General features: G+C 38.1%; 1 protein-coding gene across 8 annotated transcripts in view; it reads left to right on the top strand.

Moving 5' to 3' along the window:
• Window positions 1–16,743, top strand: part of Cald1 (caldesmon 1) — a 202,572-nt gene extending 185,829 nt beyond the window's left edge. For 5 of the 8 annotated variants that reach the window (XM_047560465.1, XM_047560464.1, XM_047560471.1 and 2 more), the window contains 6 exons: window positions 3,460–3,503; window positions 3,873–3,954; window positions 5,790–5,927; window positions 6,344–6,439; window positions 11,915–11,995; window positions 14,346–16,743. In XM_047560465.1, the coding sequence (XP_047416421.1) occupies window positions 3,460–3,503; window positions 3,873–3,954; window positions 5,790–5,927; window positions 6,344–6,439; window positions 11,915–11,995; window positions 14,346–14,354 (450 nt within the window). In that variant the 3' untranslated portion in view covers window positions 14,355–16,743. The remainder of the gene's footprint in view (window positions 1–3,459; window positions 3,504–3,872; window positions 3,955–5,789; window positions 5,928–6,343; window positions 6,440–11,914; window positions 11,996–14,345) is intronic. The other 3 variants (XM_047560467.1, XM_047560472.1, XM_047560469.1) reach the window with 2 other exon arrangements.
• The last annotated feature ends 2,687 nt before the right edge of the window (window positions 16,744–19,430 follow it).

Genomic DNA, 19,430 nt, shown 5'->3' with positions numbered 1-19,430 from the left:
AAAACCAGCATACACAATATAGCCAAGCTCCAGTGGTTGAGGATGTTCACGTTGTATGAGATCGTTTGAGGTAGCACACAAAACTGACCAAGACCAGTTACTTACATGTTACAGTAATTGCTTTTTCAGATGAAAATCAGAATGTTTTATCCTCAATTAGCTTCACTTAGTCTTTATGATGATCTGGGTCTCAGTCATATTTCCAGCACTTCCCAAATTAACTACAGTCACACACTGTATAATGACATTTGGCCAATGATAGACTGGATATGCAATGATGATCTCATTAGATTATATTACCTACTTATATCATAGCTGTCTTATTTTTTGTAAGTATACTCCATTATGTTCACGTAACAAATCAACCATGACAACACATTTCTCGGAGTATATCCCTTATTTAAGAAATACATGACAATATTTGTACTGGAACCCTCATCTTGAGGTCTGCTTCAGAGAGAATCCAAACTAAGCCATAGAGGAATTTGTTTTTCATATTTGGTGTTTGTATAGCTCATGTGTGCCGTATGCTATGAGGAAGAGCAGTACTAAGCAAGTTGCTGGCCAAGATGCTAACGTGATTGACTGACTCTCAGGAAACAATTCAAGAATTGCAGAGGGAGCCAAATGCTAGCCAGGGAGACCTCAGCAAAGTGGAAGGAGTAGAGAGGCTTTGCATGGTAGGCAGCTTTATTTATGAGCACTGAAATTTGCATTTCATAGTTTTCTTGTGTCAGAAAATATCATTCTTCTTTGGATTTTTCCCAACCATTTAACAATGTAAAACAATTATTCTTAGTTTAGGGGCTATGCCAAAAACACAGACTGCTTTAGGCCCGCTGGGCAAATGGGCCCTGGCTTAGAGACCCTGCTCTAGAAGAAAAAGCAGAAAGTAAACAGCTCCCTCAGTTCTTCCCATATCTGTATAGTACCCAGAGTCCAGCCTGCGCCCAGTCTGGGTCTTTTGTTCCTGGTTCAACAAAGGAAGAAAACCATATTCTTTCTTTCTACCTTCTTTAAAATCCCACCCAAGTCTTGATAATGTAAAGAAACCATAGACTTCCAGATCTTCCTCCAGAGAATCTGCAACTCGTTCTCTCTCTTCATTGATTATCTCCTCTTGGTCAAATGTCTCAACTTCCTTATTTCTCTGGTGTTTCCCTCAGCCACACACCTGGCTTCCATTTCATCTAGCCCTCCCCAGAAGCCCTTTTATCAACTCCCTCTGGTAGAGCAGCATGTGTAAGCAATCAATTAGAGATGATGTTTAAAAAAAAAAAAAAAAGACCAAGACATTTTTAATTTCTTCATAATAGGGTCAGGTACATTCCTTGTCTCCATAGCAGGTGCCTTAAAGAACTTGCTTTGGCTGGGTTTTGAGCTCAACTTATAACCTGCAATTCAATTCTGATAGCTATTGATACTAATGATCACTATAATATACAGTTAATATTATATAATACCAAGATGAAGAAAAACATTTGCTATTTGACATCAAAGTATTATCAAAGAATATATTTTGTTAATTTCTCAAGACTTCTGTTGTCTGAGAAGCTCAGAAACTGGTCTCTCCTTGTTAAATTATGTTAGCAGTGAGTAATTTTTATATATAAAATAAGCAAAGAATAAACTATAAGTAAATTAAATTTAAAGGTTTTTATAAGTGTTTTCATGCATTGATGGAGAGGTATGGAATGAGTACCAATTTTCTAAACTTTGATGGTCTACATGTAATCGAGACAACACTGCCACCTCTTGGTCTTCAGAGAAATTTCCCTGGTTAAACTCATCGAACATTAAACAGAACATTGAATTTACAAATTCTGTACAAATTGTTTCATTCCTTACAGCCATTAAGTTAGGGCATTTTTCCAACAAGGATGCATCCTTAAATGGATGGTGAGTCCCAACAAAATGTGATAATGTGTCAAGTTGGATGAGCTATTCCAGAAACAGGGTGTGGGAGTTTGAGCACCTCTGATTTGAAAACTGTGATGGTCTAGGTGAGAAGGAGGATGCTCCCTGAGCTGGAAGAATGCTGGAAAGAACAAGTCTCAGGCTGGGGATATAGCTCAGTTGGTTGAGTGCTTGTCTTGCAAGCACAAGGCCCTGGGTTCAAATCCCCAGAACCGCAAAAAAATAAAAAAATAAAAAAGTCTCAGCTCTGCCACCATGATGAGTTCTTTAGTTCTACCTCCCTGCCTGCCCCAAATCTTTGAACACGTATTTACTTTGTTAAAACTGTCCTTTCCCCTTGAACCTGGATTTCCATTCTTACTTTCATAAATTCAATTATGAAACTATATAAACTACAAACTACAAATATCAAAACTACTGAGAAGCCTTGCCCAACTCCCCCAGATAATTGCTTGCCTTAGACATGTCATTTTGCTCTCATCTTTCATAGGGTACCTACCACTGATTTTTAACATCCTCTTTATGTGCTTTATATTCTTCCCTACTAAATGTGTATGCTTCTTAAAGAAAGGGTCCTTGTCTCTCCCAGTCTGCTCAGGCCACCATAACAAAATCCCATAAACTGGCTTATGTAGGCTAGATGGGCAGTTCAGTGGTCTTTAATTCTTTTTTTTAACTACAAACTTCTTTTTGCTTCTAAATCAAACATTGTACTTTACTGAAACTTTATCTCTTAAATTCATATGTTCTTTATCAAAACAAGTATTTGTTGACTCCATGTGGTACCCAACTCCAGACTAGAGATATTCTCTGCTACCCATGGCCCATCAAAATTAGCAAACAGTGAAACTCTTTATAACTGCCTGTGCCAAAGCACATGTGTGCTGAAAAGTTCTGTGTTCTAACCTGTCCAGGTCAGCCTCAGAACCAACTGGACTACAGTTACCTACCGTAGGCTGATATGTTGACTGTCCCTCATCTCAATCAGTTTGGACTAGAAAATTACTAAATTACTATATGCACACTTTGGAGACTGGGAGGTCTCCAAACATGCAAGCAGGTTGGGTTCTAGTGAGGACTCTCTTCCTCCTCTGTAGATGGCCAGAGAACAGACAGAGGAAGCATGCTCTCATGACTTCCTGCACAAGGGCACTGATCCCATTCCTTAGGGCTCCACCTTCATGACCTCATGACCTCCAAAAAGCCTCACCTCCAAATGCCATCACATGGGAGTTTGGATTTTAACATATGATTAGTTTGACACTGATTTATAATATTTTAGGAGCACTTTTATCATCTGATGTTTAACTTGCTTCCACACTTTGTATTTCTCTACTTATTTTCACTATCCTTTGCCAATCCTACCTTCACCTCCCAAATCTCCATCAAATACCTTATTTGTATTTTCTGCCTAGCAAAGCTGCTGTGATAGTGCCCTAATACCTTTATACATTGGTTGGTATTTTTATTTACCAGGTTCAAGAACAATAGTAGCATGGGCTGAAAATATTAACAGGATTTATTTTTTTTTTCAATTCCTAGATAGAAGAACGAGCAGAATTTTTGAATAAGTCTGTGCAGAAAAGGTAAATATGGTTCAATTGAGAATAAGTAGCTATTATATGCATGGAAAGATTCTTCTCTCCCATATATATAGATCAGTGAATGTATATATCTAAATCTATCTTTCTATATATATCTATGCATATTTTTGGGGGGTGGGATATTGGGGATTGATCCAGGAGTGATTTACCACTGAGCCACATTCTCAGTCCTTTTTATTTTTTGTTTTGAGACAGTATCTCATTAAGTAGCTGAGGGTCTTGCTGCATTACTGAGGCTGGCCTTGAACTTGTGATCCTCCTGTCTAGGCCTCCTGAATCGTGGACATTACAGGTGTGCACCATCACACTTGGCTTCCTCTCATAGTTTTATGTATGTGTTTATTTATTTAGCAGCGGTGTCAAAACAACTCATCAAGCAGCAGTAGTCTCCAAGATAGACAGCAGACTGGAGCAATACACCAGTGCAATTGAGGTGAGAATTGGCCTCCAAGTCGTGGTCCTATTGAACAGAAATAGGCTCTGGTGACAGAAGATCATAGAAACACTAGGAGAATAAACAAGTCCAGTAGCCACAGTGGTGTTAGAATATTAATGATGCTTTACTCTTCTTTGCACTAGTTATGGAGCAGTACAGTAATAAAGATAAAAATAAAATATAGTTATAAAATATGTTATAATAGTTAATATAAAATATAATAGATTGCTGCTTACTACTTTCAGCCTGAATGTTGTTATTTTTTTAATGAATGAGTTTATTGGTATTTAACTATATTCTGTAGATGCTCACAGGTATATCTTTAGTATCCTTTGTTCTTTATGCAGTGGGTTTCTGTGTGTGCTTTGAATAGGTCCCTTAGGAAAGAAAATAGGTCCCTTAAATTTTTGCTTGATCCTCTTTTGTTCATAAAAAGTCTATTATATAAAAGTAATAGTATAAAATAATATAATGATTATTGCCAACTCCAGTTTGGAAGACAATAGTTTCGTAGCGTCTACCTTACTTGAATCCAGTGGACCTGGATGTTTTACTGTATTTGGAAATAATGTGTATTTCTAAGGACCAAAGCACTCAGAGGGCAGGTGTCCTTGACCAGGATGTGTCCCTGGTTTGCTCCCTGCGTAGACTTCAGTCAGTGGGTTTGGCCTCCTGAATCAGAGTGTCCGCAATGAAGTAGCTGCATCCATTTCACTTTTCTCATCTTCTTTGTACTCTAGGATGGAGATGCCTATAAGGTAGTTTGCAAAGAAGTGATAAGAGGGAATAAGAAATGGAGGGAGCTGCTGATGTGTCAAATGAATAATCAAGTCCTCACAATTGAGACGTGATTTTTACTCATAAGATTAACGTCCACTAAAGATAAGACAGCTATTTTCTGTGATTCAGTTAGTCATGGCACCAATAAGTCTAATGAAACCAAGAGAGACTTCGGACTTTGCCTAGACTGGCAAAATCCTTTTTTAACCCAAGGCCACTACTGGTACCACTCATCGTAGCTGACCATCTTGACCACAGGCCACAAAGCAAGACCAGGGGAGAAACTGGTGCTGTTCTGGATATGTTTCTTCACTGCTGGGAAAGGATCTCAAATGCATACCTCTCTTACTTACATCCATATTTTCCTTCCTTCCAGTGTATTCACCATTCAGTAGTATCTATCTGTCTTTCAGTTCCGAAAAACTTCCCTGCTCCAGGACATTTGCACATGCTGTTACCTTGGCATACAATGGAGTTTGCTCCACTTGATCCCTTTACTAATTCTGAGTCATTTGCCAGATTCGGGTTAAACATCACTTTCTCAGAGTAGTCTTTTTATGCTCCAAAACTAAGTATTCTGTCCCCCTTTTGCCAAGCTTTATAACACTCTTTATTTCTTACAGCACCTTCCGCAATGTGATAGAAACACTTGTGTAACTAGTTGCCATCTTTCTGTTAAAACCTAAATCCACAGAAGCTTACAGAGCAGACGCTCATTTTGAATACCCCCTTTTACCCAGAACCTAACAAAGTGCCCTGTACAAAGTAAGCATTTAAAATGTGTCTCTTAATGAAAAAAAGTTAGATGTCACTTTAAAAATAAACAGCATGCCATTAGAAAGCATATTTCATTTTCAAAAGCTCTTACAGTTTGTTTTGAGGGCTACATGTCATCAGAGTATGGTTTTACAACAGAAAATATGACTCATTTTTGATGAAGATATATACACAATAACATTTTTAAATGATCCTGTTGAGGAAGACCAGCTCCCTGTAATTTTGCAAGGACAAACCTCTCAGCACCAATCCTAAAAATAATTCACATATTTCAGGGAACAAAAACTGCAAAACCTACCAAGCCAGCAGCCTCTGATCTTCCTGTTCCTGCTGAAGGCGTACGCAATATCAAGAGCATGTGGGAGAAAGGGAATGTGTTTTCCTCCCCCACTGCATCAGGCACACCAAATAAGGTGAGCATGTGATTTTTGTCTTTTAAGTTTAGAGAAGTGGATTTTTTTTCCTGATTTGTTTTAGAAGTCACAGTAGTTTGCAATAAAAGCAGTGGCAAAGGTGCAATTTGTACTTTGTTTTGCAGTGACCATAAAAGCAAGTTCAGGGTAGATGCACTCAGGAAGCAACCCTGTGTACTAGCCCTGGCCACAGACCTCTAAGGCACCTGAGGTTAATTGCTAACTCTCTGGGTTGGGATGGTGTGAGGTACACCAGAAAAAAAAAAAAAAAAAAAAAGCAGATATTCTTTTAATAATCAAGTTTTAGGTTTATGGTTCTGTAAAATAATACTTAATGGTGTTTGGGGGTTGCTTTCAAGACCCCTTCCCAGGTAAAGTTTACTTTTTTCTTTAATATTTTGGACGATTGACTGTAGGAAACCGCTGGCCTGAAGGTGGGAGTTTCGAGCCGCATCAATGAATGGCTAACTAAAACCCCGGATGGGAACAAGTCGCCTGCTCCCAAACCTTCTGTAAGTAGCTGCAGGTTTATCTGAGTTTCTGGGATCTGAGCTTCCAGCTGCAGAAGGAAACTGGCAGTTGGTCTGTTTTCTTAGGAAAGACAGTGCTTCTGCTGTCTGCCGAGCGTCAAGCAAGTAGGATGTGCAGACATTCCTGGGCAACCTTACCATGATCACGCAGAGGGTGAAGTGGAGCCAGATCGCCTCTCCACCCTGAGAGAGGACTTAACCAGAATGTTAGGGCAGTTCAAACTTAGACCTTTTGCTGGTGTAGCTTCTCTTCTAGAAACTACAGATGGGAATTTGAAAACAAAATGTCCGATTACTTTGGCTACTTCTCTAGTATGAGGTCTACTATACTTATTCCCCAAAGAATGTGTATGTTGGCCATTTTGAACCCATATTTTCTAATTTACCCAGTTTCTATAACTTGGCATAAAAATGCAATTGGCATAAAAAGGTAGTTGTTGAAATAATTGCTATCATTTTGTTATCAACACCTGCAAAGGAAAACAATAAAAAATTGGAAACTAGAAGAGTTGGGGCCAGTTTTTCCCATAACTGGTAAATTTAGCAACTAGAAAACCTGATTTCGAGTGTTGTTTTTGAATATCTACAATTTTCTCATTTATCAAGTGTCGCTATCTTACTATAAAATTTTTCTTTTAACTCTTTTTGAGTGTATGTGATAAGTGCCTTACATATAAATTCCCCACTATATATTGCTGAGTGTTCTGTTAGGTTGGCTTTATACCTTTGTTGGTAACCAGGACAATAGAGAGTTAACTGCCATTAATCCTACATTCTAGAAGAAAAACCTTCCAAATCCTAAGCCTCTGCTGTTGAGACATAACAGCATTTAATTTTATCTGTTGGCTCCACATATAATTTCCAAAGTCACTAAATTTTATAACTTTCCAATAAAAAAAAGATGGAACTGTTTTTTTGTTGTTGTTGTTTTTGGTTTTTTTTTGTTTTGTTTTGTTTTGTTTTGGTACCAGGGATTGAACCTAGGGGCACTTAACCACTGAACAACATCCCCAACCTTTAAAAAATTTTTTCACATGTGGAGACAGGGTCTCACTAACTTGCTTAGGGTCTTTCTAAATTGCTGAAGCTGGCCTTGAATTCGGGATTCTCCTGCCTCAGTCTCCCAAGCTGCTGGAATTACAGGCATGTACCACCGCAACCAGATACATATCCTTCTTGGGCATATTCTTGGGTATAATTCCTTGAGCCATTTAATTAGTATTCAACCCAAGATTTCTTTGCATAAGGGTTTGCAAGAGGCATAAACCAATGTAAACCCAATTTGCAATTGGAAAATCTTTATATATTGACAAGAACAGCATTTCCCCTTTCCCACTAGATATGGGAAAGGAGGTCCTGTGAAAGGAAACAGTTGAGACAGGCAACCATATCCAAAAAGTATTTGCTCTTTAGTGTGTTGTTTCCCCAGTACCCACGATAACTCAAAGAGTATAAATTATTTCAAAAACCAAACCATGACAATTTATATAAAGTTTATGATTCCAGGCCAATGACTAGTAAACTTTTTGAATTATGGACCCATTTGAAAACCTAGTAAAATCTAAGAAAACTCTCCCACACAACATCTTCAAGTTCAAGAAAATCATGGACCTCGTGAAGAACTCTCAAGATAGAAAAGGAATAAGGAGGGAAAGATAAATGTTTTCCTCTTTTGAATATGGTACATTATTTAGAGGAGATGGTAATTTTTTTTAGGTTTATAGCATTGATGATCTATTTCATTTCTGTATCAACTTGTTCTCATAAATTTGATCCAGGATTTGTTCCCTACTTGTTTATTGGCACTTTCACTGATAGTCTTATCATATCTCTATGTCATTCTAATGAAAAGATTTAAAGATTACATTTAGTTATTATTATAATTGGCATAACTGTGTCAGAGTTCCCACGTGCTACATAATAACATTTTCTAGGATTATTGACAGCCTCCTCATAAAAGGCAGGACAGAATAATTACAGAATCAGTGCCTGTTTTACCTACAATTTAGTAAGTGATTTGCTAGACCACCTCCAGAGGGTAGAGGTAAAAGGAAAGAATATGGCAGTTCGTCTGACTTTAGTGATCTCTTCTCACATTTGATTCTGTGGACTATGGTGGCTTCCCATATAAGGACCATATTGGAAGAAATCAAATTGTAATTGATGTTATAAATAAAATACTAGCTTTTATGTTCTTATTAAGCCACTTTAAGTTTTGTGCGTGTTCCAGTGGAAGTAGTGGTAACCCTTACTTTAGACCTAGCAACCCAGCATCATGTCCAAAAATGGACAAGCAAATAGGGCAATCTCTTTGGGAGAGAGTATGCCTTGGAGTTCAGCAAGGTAGAAGTGTTATTCCCAGACACTATGGGTCCAGCACAGAAAAGGTGAAGTTTTGGCAGTGTAGAAAGTGCTGGAAGAGTCCTACAGATGCATAAAGGTAGAAAGGCAAAAAAAACCCAAGAAAGGTAGTTTAGGAAGACAGCTCAATCAAGGATCTTGGGTCTCATCCACAGGATCTCACACTATTGGCCTGTGGCTAAAATCTCTGTGACTTGACCCAATTGTGCTGTGTTTTCATTTTTAAAATTATACTTTGAACACATGTTTGAAGCATGGAGAGATGCACTCTTGATGTTGATTTCCCTCTTTTCCTTATTTTCTTACTGCCAAGCCTCTTCAGCCATTTGTGTTTCCATCTTGGTCCTTCATGGAAAACTTGTTTGTTTGACACCACTGGGACTCTGGCCAGACTGATCATGAGCCCAGAATGTCAAAAGATTACCTAAAAACAACAGCAATTAGGAGAGCCATAAAGCTGTCTTCTGATTTGGGAGTGAGGACGGTTTATGGTCAGCCCATTGCTTATATTCCTTGACACGGATGGATGGAGGAGAAAGTTAGGTTTGTGCTTGCATAGATATGCAGCCATTAGGACCAAATCATAGAGAAGTTAATGGAACAAAATGGTCTTCATCCAGTGAAATGCCAAGACAAAGAATAGAAGTAAATCATAGGATTAAAGTGTTGACTTCTAAACTCACTGCAGAGAAAAACCATCCTCTACCAGTAGTTAAGTAATAATTTTCATAGATGTTAAGAATTACAAGTGCTCAGAGCAGTTTGCCAACTCAATATTATTTGGGAGTCCTGAAAATTAATGTATTAATTTAAACACTGACCTATTTCTTACTGGGACATTCAAACTGTTTGTGGAGAGAATTTAAAGGATTTCAGTGTAATTTTTGTGACTGGAATTCAATTCTAAGTGTCTGTTTTAGCTGCTTTGTCTTATTCTTTGTGTCTGAACTATATGTTATGCAGTAATTAAAAAGCTAATTTGTCTTTCTTTTTGTTTAAAAAAAACCAACAACCAACAATGTCTTTCTCAGCTGGCTTCTCTTCTTCACTCTTTGGTCTCTGGTTGATTGGAAACCTGCCTCTCCTGCCTTCATTTCTCCCTCTTCTTCCGGAGTGGGTCTTTCTCTAAAATGTAGTCTGGTCAGGTAATTCCATTTATATTTCCTCTTTGATCTAAGGATGTTAATATTTTCTTAAAACTGACTCTTTAACCTCTTTAAGTAACCTTAAGAGATTCGTTGGCAGAATTTTAGGAAAATGCAATCCATTTTCTCAGGTAGAAGAACCTTCATGTGAAATAAAAATATTTGTTGCATACAAATCAAATAAATAATGTGATAATCGCCACTTTTCAGATCTTCCATCAGCATGTTCCTAATTATACTTTGTAAAATTTTAAAACAGTCTTCCAGACAATTTGGCAACTTTTACCTACATTGGCAAATGTAGTGGAATTCTTAAAAAAAAAAAAAAAAAAAAAAAATCCTGATTTGTTGCTTAATGTCTCCAAGTTAAATAGGTATAACTCTAATAGAATATCAGGAATTCGTGCCACAGCGGAAATCCAGAAATTCAATAAGATTAAGGCAAATCTGAAATGCTTCACATGGTACCATTTAATAGTGCATTTTCAGTGTTGAGATCTCAATGCTATGTATTAGAAATGTATTCGGTTAGACTGGCATCCATGGATAAGTGCAATTGCTGTGAGCTTTGCCTTTTTAAATGAGAAAAGAGTTTGCCAAAATAAGCAGTCCTATTTCACTAAAACACATTTATTTTCTATAAACTACCTTTTGCCAAGTACTAATATAAGCAGATGCTGGAAAAAAAGTAAATGGAAACAGAATTTTGGATCCTCATCCAAACAAAATTAGTTATGAGGCAGTAAATAAAGGCTCAAAGCTATATAACTGTTACAGATCATATTTTCGGGTTTCCTTCCCAAGATCCCCACATGTACTTACATACGTCATTGACTGTCAACTTCTCTTACGGGTACAATTTGTGATAGATGTTTACTTTTGTGGAGCTAGGTTCTGCTGATCTACTTCTGAATTACCCACTTGCCCCTAGGAAACGCAAAGTGTTCTTAGTGGGAGGAAAGTGCAGTTAGTAAAAGGTCTTAGCTTGGGTGATCAGACTCCAAGACAGTGATCCTAGTGCAAGGAGTTTATTTGGGCGGTGAAGAAAATACTACAGGGATTGAGATGGGGGAAGAAAGCAGAGAGTGAGGTCTGTGTTAAAACTGAATCCCGCTGGGGAGACCTTGGAAGCCTGGCGAACATGTGCTTCTGAGACTTCCTACCCTGGCCCGAGAGTCTGAGAGGCATTCTTGTGCTCATGCTCACCAGTCAGTGCTTGAGGGCTGCTCCTGAGATGTGAACTCTGCAGAAAAGCGGGCATCTCCAGCCAGAGAAAGGCCTTAGGCAAGGAAATGCAATGTTGGCAACCAGAAGTACTAAACGCACTAACGCAGTAAGGGTTGGGGACATGGTGGGGTACAGTGAAAGAAAATCAATCTCTAAGGGACAAGATGCTGATTAAACCCCAAAAGAATTATTTTCAAATAACCTATGCTCTATTCACTTTAAAAACAAATTTTTTTGTAGTTGTAGGTGGATAGCATGCCTTTATTTTATTTGTTTTTGTTTTGTTTTGTTTTTTTAATGTGGTGCTAAGGATCAAATCCAGAGCTTCACACATGCTAGGCACGCGCTCTGCCACTGAGCTACAGCCCCAGCCCTCTATTCACATTTTATAGAAATTTAAAAATAGGTCATGTTATTTTGAATAGGCTTAAATTCTAATTTCACTGTCCAATAAACAGTCAGTCCTTGGTGAAGGACAAGGACCCAGATGCTGTATGACATTCCAGCCCACTCTCATGCCATCAGACAGGTCGAGGTCCATATAAAATCGAATAACAGTGAATGGTCCTTTTAATTCCACCCCCTCGAGATCACTGGGATCAAGTGTACTAAACAACAAATTGATCCAAACAAGACAATGGATGTGCTGATTGATTTAGACCTGGTCAGAAAATATAAATGGCTACCTATCAATTGCTTCTGCTTTCTCTTCTTTCTTCATTAGGACTTGAGGCCAGGAGATGTATCTGGCAAACGGAACCTCTGGGAAAAGCAGTCTGTGGATAAGGTGACGTCCCCCACTAAGGTAATCTCCTAGGAGGACTGGTGTTTCAGAGGTTTCTTTTCTTGATGAACCCTGTCGTATAACGTTTTGTCACAGGAGAAATATCACTGACCCACAGTTCTGTCTGTGCCTGATCCTTGGTTTCTAAAGACCCACAGGTAGTCAGGTTAAAGGAAAAGTTCAGGGTGCCTTTGGCATCGCCCTAGATACCCTAGAGTGGCAGGAAGGTCAGCAGAGAGGGCCATATGGGATAACCGGGGTCTGTGTGTTTTTGCAAGGTCCCGGCTTGGTGCCACAGTCATTTGGGGAAAACAGATCCTTAGGGAGAAGTGTCTGTTTTCCTGAGTAGATCCAGAGCTGTTTTCTGGAGCTCTACTAGGAGACATTGCCAGCAGCCTCAGGCCCAAGGTTACCACGGCAACCAATTAAAATAATATTCACAAGGCAAAATGTACTAACCTGTGAAAACTAATGGCTAAGAATGCTTAGAATGCCTCTTTTACTTTTGGTTGTTTGGGTGAAGGGAAAGCTGGGTCTTCAAAAGGGGGCTCTGGACAGCATCTAAAGGATACAAATAGGGTCCCTATTGTATAAGGAGCCAATTCAGCCCCTACCGAAGCCCCTCCCCATCTCGAGAAACGGATCCAGTCTTCTCTTTTAACAGAGGAAAAATTTTAAAAAGAAATCAGAGACCAACAGAGGGTAAGGTCAGACTGCTTCTGGGTGGATGCAGAACTCTAGGGACAGAAGCAATTCTTCAGCAAACTCAGGACCAAAGAACACGTCAAAGGCAACTAGGGAATCACTGGGTGTCACTGAAGTGAGGGCATTCCTTCTGCACGTTTTTAAGTCTGGTGTAGCTGCCTACGCATGTTACTTTATCTTCTCTATCAGTTATATATCGCTCTTTCATTCCAATAAAACCTACTAGCCCAGCCTCTCTACTTAAAGTGACTTTTAAATAAGTTCAGATTTCCAAGTGATTGCTAAATATATAAAAGCACCTGGTAAGACTGATCACCAACCATTACAAACCATTACGAGGGAGCATCCGCCCTATGCCGGGTGCTGTTACTATCCCATTTGGTCCTCCAGCCAGCACGCAAGGTAAGTAGTATTATCATTCCCATTGTACAGCTGAGGAAAATGAGGCACTGAGAAATTAAATAACTTTCCTAAAGGCACACAGCAAGTAGGTAGGAAAACCTGGATTGCCAGTGAAGCTCTCTGATCGAAGCATGCATTCTTCTTATTCAGCAAGAAACGTAGTTTAAATTTTCTTGCATTATTTTTATGTTGGTGGCAGGAGAGAGGAAGAATTTTGTTTGTTTTTTAAAGAAAGAATGAAATTATTGGCCTAAGACTTAGTGATCCTTCCAGCATAGATAGCTGAACTTTCAGAAGTGGCCTTGCCTCTGAGCTGTCCATAGGCTGTCCTCACAGGTATAATGGAATCCCTCTGGACACACTCCTGTTAGCCAGAGCTCTGGGAAGTGAAGTAAAGATGACTTGGTGTGCCAGGACTCAGGGAACACCACTCACACACAATCCAGCATGAGTGGTCCTCCCAGGAATTGTGCAACATGGTGGTACCAGATAGAATGGTGACAGTTTTAACACATACCACCCTCTTCTCCCTGGTCTGTGCTGTTGAACTCCTTCTACAGCAATAATATGAATAGGCCCACCAGACCCAGAGCTGAGATAATGAGCCAGTAGATTAGGTCATTCTGCTCCAAAATGTCAAACTCTCTACCTGTCATACTGTCTTCCTTTGTAATGAAAATACACAACACATCGAAAATGCAAATTCACAACACTTTAATATCAGTTAAAACCTCAGCAAGGATTTTTAGCAGCTAGATAAGAAGGAAGGGGAATGGAATAAGGATAGGACTGTGGTCAGGCAAGTCTCAAGGGTCTGGGTGTAAGAATAGGAGATTGCTAGGAGAAAAATGGGAGAAAACCAAAGATGAATATACGCTGCTGCTCCCTGTTGTCAGGGAGCTGTTGATGGGGCCCTGACAGACTGCCAGTCATGTGTGCCTATTCTGGTTGCACCCTAGAATTTTCTGGCCTTTCAGTGAAGCTTAAAACTTCCTGGACTCTGAATGCCACAAGCAAAGCCAAAGGTCAAGATAGGAAAAGGGAACATACAGGAGAAAGATAGGAAAAGTGAAAAAAAAAAAAATCAACAGAAGGAGTAGCATAAAAGAATACATTTGAATAGAATGTCAACAGTAATTCTCCCTTTCAGAAATATTTATTCCTGCCACACTATAATTCTGTTTTGTTTTGTTTTGTTTTCTTCTGCCATAAACCATCTAGGTGAAATATTCTGGGCTGTCGATTTAAATTTCTCTTCTCTTAGCAGGTTTGAGACAGTTCAAGAAGGAACCCAAGCTCAAGACGCTGGACCACCTCACTTGTAGAGGGCTACTTGCTCTGTTTTATATTTATGTCAATTTACGAAATTGGGTTCATTTTCTTTTGTTTTTCAATATCCCAGTAAACCAATGTATATGATCACTATATTTAATAGTCACATCTAGAGATGTTCATGGTAAAAGTACTGCCTTTGCACAGGAGCCTGTTTCTAAAGAAACCCATGCTGTGAAATAGAGACTTTTCTACTGCTCGTAACTCGTGTCTGAAGAATGATACCAACCACATTGGAAGTCAGCAACAGGAGGTTAAGATTACCTGAGGAATGTGTGCAGTATCTAGAAAAATGAACCATAGTTGTTGTTGTTGTTAATACAGGAGTCATATTGTTTCTGCACTTTAGAATAAAGCATGGAAGAAATTATCTACGTAGGCCATGGTAACTGTTTCTGAAAGTAACCCATTTTGGATTTGATATTCTGCAATAATGATGTCTTTTTTAAAAAAGAAGATGAACTGTTAAGGTATTACTTTTTTGTGCTGATTCATATCTAAATTGGATTATTATTTTAGCTGACAGTGGTACTGATTTTTTTAGGTTGGTTGCTTTGTGGATTTCTTTGATAGTGTAGAAGCCTGACCCACATTTTAGATTACCCGATTATGTATGTATGTATGTGCAAAAACGTATACAAACACACTAACAGTAGAGTGCTTTTCATGTGCTAGACTATTATTTTTAGTAGTATGTCTTTGTAACTAGCCAATATCACAGCTCTTTAAAAATTAAAAAACACAATATTATATTAATATTTCATATTTGCCAACAGAAACATGGCAGATAGGTATGGATATGTTTTCAATGCCCGATGACTTACTAAAAAAGTATTGAAAAGAGAGATTAGAAGTGTCAAAAGGAGTTGAAATTTTCTATAAGACATAGTGTTTAGTCTATAATTAAAGGCAATCTTGAAGCCCAGTGTGAATTTTACAAAATCTACCATTTGGATCAAGTTCAAGCCTACTTACCTGCAACACTGAAGTTCATAGCAAGTTGGCCAACATGATAGCTAAGGTCTCTTCCTTTGCAAAGATTTAAAGACAAGAATTTCAGTGACAATACTGCACAGATTGGAATTCTAGACAAAGATATAAACAAAGACCAACTTTGGCCCATGTCTGGAAGGGAAGCAGAGAAGTAGAGTAAGTCTAGTATTTAGGAGGCATGACACCTTCATATACTAGTACCCTACCTTCATATACTCTGAAATATTTTTCAAGTTAAACTTCTATTCTACTTTATTAGTCATTGGTACTTGTCATAAGTTGATCATGTTCTGAAATTTCAAAACTATATGTAAATTTTACTAGTATTATTTTTTCCTGAGTCTTTGTTGACTCACCATTTGTACACACACAATCCAGATATCAGATCTTAATTTAGCATGTAAGTCTTTATTCATCACAGTAGGTGATGAAAGGGTACTCCAGTATCTTGGCAAAATGTCCTAGTATAGACTTAATGCTTATAGTTTCACCATGTAAATTCATACCTCAGTTGACTTAGCCAAAATTGTCTTAAGCTCCATTCCTGCCACACTGAGAGAGCATCCCAAATGACTATTTTATAAGTCACACACTTCTCCAGAAAAGCTAGCCGGAGCAGGGCTGGCTTGAGGAGTAAGCGCTGCCTTCCAAAGACTATCTTCCTCTTAAACCAGGAACGGTAAGGTTAGTTGGATCCCTTAGCTTTTAGCAAACCTGGACCAAAGGAAGGAAAGCCACCAAGATTGCACAAGCCATCCACCCATGACAGAGTAGACACAAGTCTATGATAAAATGAGCTAGAATTTACGTGAGGCTCCCATGTAGAGGATTCCTATCATTGGAGTGAAATGGTCTAACATCTGAATTAAGGCCAATGGTGAGGGAACATTGTTTTGATGAATTTTTGAACAAGAGCTTCTCCTGATTGCTATTTTATATATTTTCTAGAAAATCTAAAGTTGAGGAATGTATCGATCCTGACTTTTATTCCAATGTTTGGATGGAATAAGTTTTAGGGTAGAATTTTATGCATTTTGAATTTAACCTTTGGGAAAACAAATTCCTCTTTGACTTGTTTGATTACAATTCTCTGTTATCTTTAAGAGATAAAACTGCAAGCTGACTAGCATGTTCTGTGAATCTGCCATTCTTTAAAATGTTATAAACACTTGATATTTTTCACTGATAATTGATCGCTGCAATAAAAATGTATAGTGAAAATGCATCCACAATAAATGGAATTCCTCCAAATGTCTTTGCCTCACATACTTTTATGTACTATACTAATTGCAAGAGGTGTGTCTGTTAAAATAAAGATGGTGGCATGGCAAATCCTATATTTCACCTTGACTGTTGGTTTTACTCTTTTAAGAAAGAAAAAAATTTTCATATTTTTAAGTGCTTCTTATTAGAGGTAATTTTCTAACCAAATATTCAAAATTGTTCTAATGTGGACAACTGACAAAACATGTATGGAATAGTTTGAAAAGAGGGATTTTTTTGTTGTTGTTGTTAAAAATAAACCTATCAGTGAAGGATACAGAAAATGACACCCCCAGGACGGGAAATGACAACCCCCAAAACTAACTGACCCAGAGGAAGAGGGAGGAGGAAGGCAATCATTAATCCTCTCTCAGTAAATCTCTTCCCAGTAACAATGGGCCCCAAGGGAAAAAAAGCAAACTTTCATCCCTTCCCAACCACAATGGGTCCTGAAGGGAGGAGGCAGATTGAAACGCTGAGCCCTGGACTTTTACCCTTTCCCATTGCTAATGAGTTCTGGAAGGAAAAAAGCAAATAGGGAGACAATGAATCCCAGAGAAAGAAGATAAGCAGCAAACACTGAGTTCTGAGCTTTTCCTGGTGACACTGAGTTTCAGATTTTTTACAACTTCTTTCCTGACTGTCCAAACCAACACATCCTGCTTCAGTCGCCCATAATTAAACCACCCTCATTGTAGACTATAATGCTCAAACCACTTCTGTAACTGGCAGCCATTTTTCTACCCATAAAATGAACCCCTCCAGTGCCTGATTAACTCCGCTGCTGAATAAAGGAAAGCTTGCTGATCCATTCGAGGTCTGCTTCTGTTCCAGGTACTTGTGTTTTCATAATGGTGCCGAAACCATGTTGGTTATTTTTGCTTACATTCACTTTATCCTACTTCTTATTCCCAGTGTAGTCACATACCACTCCTCTTGATCCTAAGAGGGGCTTACAAACATACCATTCATTTAAGGAATACTTGGTACTTTCAGGGCTCTGGTGATTGCATTGGAACCCAAAGATATTTTTTCATATTAATTTTGCCTACTTATGTAGCACTAATTGATTTGAAATCTGGGGTTCTCACAAAAGTTCTAAGTTGTGGGTCCAGAGTGTCTGAACAGTTTCCTAAATTCTATCAATAAGACTGGCAAATTAAGTTACTGTAAAAATATATACTAATTTTTTTACTGCTCTGTCCTAACAAGAATAAGTCTAGATAAGATAGTTGTCATCAAGATCAATTTACAGAATTAAGCAGTGAAAAGAATAAAATTGTACAAAATTGATAAGATTAGGGGCAAGTGAAAATTAACTTTATAATATACATATCCCAGATATGACCTTAAAAACATAATACTATAGTTCCTTATTTGATATGGAAACTACTCTTGCTTGCACATGTGCTCCAACTAGAAGAACGGATAAGAAAAAAGATCTCATGATCCTAAGTATATGTTCTCCCATAGGAGTTAGAAGATAAACTAACAAGATCTGGATCCAAGTGCAATGTCTATTTGTGTCAAGTTTATTAATTATGTTGTCCAAACATTCCATGTCCTGATTTTTCCTTTGTTCTATTACTAAGAAAAGTGAAAAAAAAAAAAACTACCATTATGATTATGAATTTGTCTATTTCCCTGTTACTTTTACTCTCTATATTTTAAGCAAATTTATGTGCATTAAAATCTAGAATCATTCTATCTTCCTAGTGAATTTAATATTTTATCATTTTGAAGTGATCTCTGTGTAGCAAAGATGTTTGCCTTAAAGCTTATTTTTTATTCTGAATATTGCTGCTGTATCTTTCCCTTGGATGGCACTTGCATCATATAAATCTGTCCATCCATTTTCTTCCAACTTTTATATATCCTTTAGTTTTAGATGGGTGTCGCTAAAAATTATATATTTTGGGTTTGGGTTTTAATGCAATCTGATCGTCTTTGAGTTTTTGCTAGAGTATTTTGTCCTTTTATCTTTAATGTAATTACTGATACTTTTTCATTAGCTTCCTAGCCATGTGTCACCTGTACTATGTTACTTTTTATTTATGCCAGGGCTGCTCCTGCTTCAGAGCATCTGCTGATCTACAAGAGGCAGCTTGAGAGACTAAAGCTTTAGTTTTGACAATGTGATTTAGCTAAAGGGGAAAGAAGTCAGAATCTGCTAACTGCCAAAGATGAGGGCTTAGTACACTGTTTCCAGCTTACTGGGTCTCCAAAGACCTGCTTCCTAAAAGTAAAAGTGAACTTGAAGTCACCTGATCTTCACACAGACTGTCACCTGCATTGATTCTGGGGAATAGCTACACCGTTATAGCAAGGAGACACATGATAACAATGAGAAAAGTTACAAAACATTGAGTAACAAAGTATTCTAGGAGATAAAATATCACAAAGCTCTAACATGATTTTCAAAGAATTATGTAGTAAATAATTATCAGCAGTCAAAGGGAGGACAGGAATACTTCAGCTTCAAGTGATCAAAGAAAAAAAGAATTTTCTTATAGGTTTCTGTGTGCTCATGTGTGTGCCCAGTACCAGGATAAGTGATGATAGTTTCATGAGGAACTCTAATTAGATGTACTGTTCATTTTTGTAGTAAAGTTCCTGGAGTTCTGAGAAGTTAATCTGTTTGATGACATTTGATAGTTCAAGTGTCAACTCATCCCCGCAGCTTGGCTCCACAAATACTGACTGCTTGCTTCACGCTAGTGCAGTTTGCGTAGCAGAATTTTGCCACATCGTGTTTTCGGTG

Source organism: Sciurus carolinensis, chromosome 8 (assembly GCF_902686445.1).
Source record: "Sciurus carolinensis chromosome 8, mSciCar1.2, whole genome shotgun sequence".
Classification (NCBI taxonomy): Eukaryota; Metazoa; Chordata; class Mammalia; order Rodentia; family Sciuridae; genus Sciurus; species Sciurus carolinensis.
This window is presented reverse-complemented; position numbering and strand designations above follow the sequence as displayed.